The sequence below is a fragment of the Solanum stenotomum genome, chromosome 1 (assembly GCF_019186545.1).
Source record: "Solanum stenotomum isolate F172 chromosome 1, ASM1918654v1, whole genome shotgun sequence".
In the NCBI taxonomy this organism is placed as follows: Eukaryota; Viridiplantae; Streptophyta; class Magnoliopsida; order Solanales; family Solanaceae; genus Solanum; species Solanum stenotomum.
In genome coordinates, this window is record NC_064282.1 from 47,042,231 (window position 1) to 47,045,663 (window position 3,433).

General features: G+C 33.4%; 1 protein-coding gene across 1 annotated transcript; it reads left to right on the plus strand.

Annotated features, from left to right (window-relative positions):
* Positions 1 to 323: 323 nt before the first annotated feature.
* On the plus strand, positions 324 to 1,135 carry LOC125853254 (uncharacterized protein At2g29880-like). The gene is made up of 2 exons (XM_049532922.1): positions 324 to 410; positions 498 to 1,135. The coding sequence occupies exons 1-2, from the start codon at positions 327 to 329 to the stop codon at positions 1,092 to 1,094; spliced, it is 681 nt and encodes a 226-aa protein (XP_049388879.1). The 5' UTR covers positions 324 to 326; the 3' UTR covers positions 1,095 to 1,135.
* The last annotated feature ends 2,298 nt before the right edge of the window (positions 1,136 to 3,433 follow it).

Here is a 3,433-nt window from a genome sequence, read left to right on the forward strand (position 1 = left end):
TATCATCTGTGCAACTGTTGGTGTATTAGTGAAGTACTTTTTTGCCTTGAAATTTTTAATATTTTCATTTATGTAGGATGACAACTAACCAAACACCTAAGGTTGGAAAATCATACACCAAATGGAGTGAAGTTTAAGATGAACATTTCATTTACTTTATTGCTGAACAAGTTAAGTTAGGAAGAACACAACCTGGAGGCTTAACCACTGAAGGATGGGATAGTGTAGAAAAAGAAATGAACAAGCTATATGGGGACAAATTAGATAAGACTAAAATGAAAAATAGGATGAGGACTTTGAAGAAGATCTATGCTACTATGAAGAGAATGTCACAACATAGTGGATTTGGGTGGAATGAAGAAACTCGAAAAGTTGATGTTGAAGATGATGTCTGGGAGCAATACCTCGCAGTGAGTTACATATATTCTTATTTTTTTCTCAATATAGTAAATTTATGTTATTTATTTTCTGATTTAAAACTATTGATAATATAATAGGCACACCCAAAAGATTCTAAGTATAGGACGAAGACGTTGCCAGACTATAATACTTTGGCATTAATTTTTGGAGATACTGTCGCTGATGGTAGGAATGGGTGTGAAATTAATGATGTCGAGGATTTTCAAAGTGAATTCACCGATGATGATATAGCTGCTGAAAAAGTTACCGTATCTGCTGAAAATACACAATTTGTTGACCAAGATGATGGATATTTTGTTCAGAACATGAACTTTACTAGTCCTGAAATAACTCAATCATCTAATCAAGAAAAGAGAGCAGGAAAAAGGCATTTAGATGAGCAACCAACTTTGACATCACGTCCAAAGAGAATTAAGAATTCTATTGGAAATAGCTTGGCAAAATCTGTTGATCGATGGACAGCAATAGCTGAAGAACAAATAAGGCTACAACATGAACCAAAAAACACTTCCGCTGAAAAATTAATGCCTTTGATATTGGAATTAGACTTCGATGATGAATGGACTATGCAAACTGTTGACCTCCTTGTAGATAAGAGAAATGCTGAATTTTTTGCTGCTATGCCTCCAGAGCTTAGAAAGAAATGGGTCATGCGCAAACTTGGTTTATATTGAGTGATGTCGTTTAAAAGCATATTTTGTTGTTTGAATGACGTTTTGGGCTGGTATCTTATTTACTTCTAGATTATCTATTCTAGAATTAATCCTAAGACTTATCTTATGTTTTGTTAAGATTGTATATGATATTATCTCTTCTTTGTTTTGAAATTACGTTACATATCTTATGTTTTGTTAAGATTGTATATGATATTATCACTTCTCTTCTAGATTATCTATTCTTGAATTAATTCATTTACTTGTCAATTAGGATGGCAAAGGATGATCACGTCATGGTGTTTCTGGCAAAATGTGTTCTTTTAATTAGTATCATTGCAAGTTATTTTGGTGTTGGATCCAAAAAAAGAGTGCACGGATCAATTTTAACTGGAGCAGAGTTTATTAAATATTTGATTGAAGGACATCCTCGTGGATGCTATGACCTATTACGTATGAATGTTGGATGTTTCTTGCAATTTGCAGATGAGATGAAAACAAGAGGTCTATTAACTGATTCAAGAATGGTTAGAGTTGAAGAACAATTGGCTATATTTTTATTTACGTTAGCTCATAATGAAAGGAATAGAGTTGTGCAAAATCGTTTTCAACATTCAGGAGAAACAATTAGTCGTTATTTTAACAAGTGCTTGAAAGCTTGTCTCCGATTAGGGAAATACTATGTGAAACAGGCAGGAAAAGATATCTCGCATGAAATATCCTCTAATCCATTTTTTTATCCTTGGTTCAAGGTTAGTTTTTAGCATTACATTTACTTTTACTAGTTAAAATTTTATAATTGTTTTGTGTCATATTTTAAAATTTATTGTAAGCTTTTTGAAGGATTGCGTTGGAGCTATAGATGGAACTCATATTCCTGCACTAATACCCATGGAAGAACAACCGAGATATAGAAATCGTAAAGGAGTTCTTTCTCAAAATGTCCTTGCTGTTGTAGATTTTGATATGAAATTTCAATACGTGCTTAGTGGTTGGGAAGGCTCTGCTTCGGATTCTAGAGTGTTAAGAAATGCTGTTTGGGAAAGATCACAAAATAGATTGAAAATTCCGAATGGTAATTTACTAATAATTCAAATAGTGATATTATTTATTTTTCTAAAGAGTTCAAGCTGATACTTGTAATTTTGTAGGAAAATATTACATTGTTGATGCAGGCTATGCAAATACAAAGGGCTTTCTAGCACCTTATCGTGGTGCACGATATCATTTGAGAGAATGGAGCCAAACACAAGCACCACAAAATGCTCGTGAGCTCTATAACTTGAGACATTCAAAACTTCGAAATGTCGTAGAGAGGACATTTGCTGTTTTGAAAAAAAGATTTCCTATATTAACGACTCCTCCTCCGTATTCCATAAAAAAACAAGGTTGGATTGTACTATCATGTTGCATACTTCATAATTTCATTCGTAAGTGGAATTGGCAGGATTCATATTTTGAAGAACACATGGAAGAGGAAATAGAAGATTCTCACGGTTTGAATGATATTGACTCTGATTCTGATTCTGATGAAGAAGACATTGGACGAGGACCGACAGATGCTGATAAACAATATATGTGCAATCTGAGAGATGAAATAGCTCAACAAATGTGGAATGCTAGAGCAATTAGGTGAATATCAAAGATCGAATGATTTAGTTTTGTTGTGACTTGACTGTATAAAAAAGGTTATGTTGTAGCAAAAAATATACTTCTAAGTACGTATGTACGCATATGCCATATAGATCAAGGATGTAAATCATGTGCAATACAAGTTGCCAACATTGTAAGAAATTGCCTTTTGTCAATTATCTTAGTCGTTGGACGGATTAGTGGGGAAAAGGAGTGGGAGTAGTCTAGCTTGTGGATGGAGGTTGCAAGGGACTTAAGTTCATATGTATTTGGAGTAGTTTGTTATCACAACTCATGAATGATAGAGCAACATTTCTTCAAATATTTTTGGTCTGATGTCATTTATGATGGCAAATCTTGTTAACTCCACATTTTTTTTCTGTTTCACTGCTACACCACTTGTATGTCACCCAAGTTATGCCATTATTGCAAGCACAACTATTATCACTGAGGGTGCAATCAGTTTTTTTTTTGCCATCTCAAGCATAATTTTGATGTGTGATGCTGGAAAATCTAGGCTTGAAAAAACTTTTGTATTCATTAATTAATTTAAGTAATATTATTTACTTAAAATCTAATTTATTTTAAAATTTAACTGTGTAATTACACTGTGGCATCCAAACAGGACATGGGTAATTACAGTGTAATTACACTGTGGCAACCAAACAGGCCAATGTAATTACTAGACAGTGTAATTACTAGGCTGGTAATTACTACCCTAGTAATTA

Bases quoted from the DNA above. Each gene is read 5' to 3' on its own strand.
- LOC125853254 (XM_049532922.1), top strand. From the start codon at position 327: ATGTCACAACATAGTGGATTTGGGTGGAATGAAGAAACTCGAAAAGTT. The intron at 411-497 runs GTGAGTTACATA...ATAATATAATAG, and splicing joins TCTGGGAGCAATACCTCGCA to GCACACCCAAAAGATTCTAA.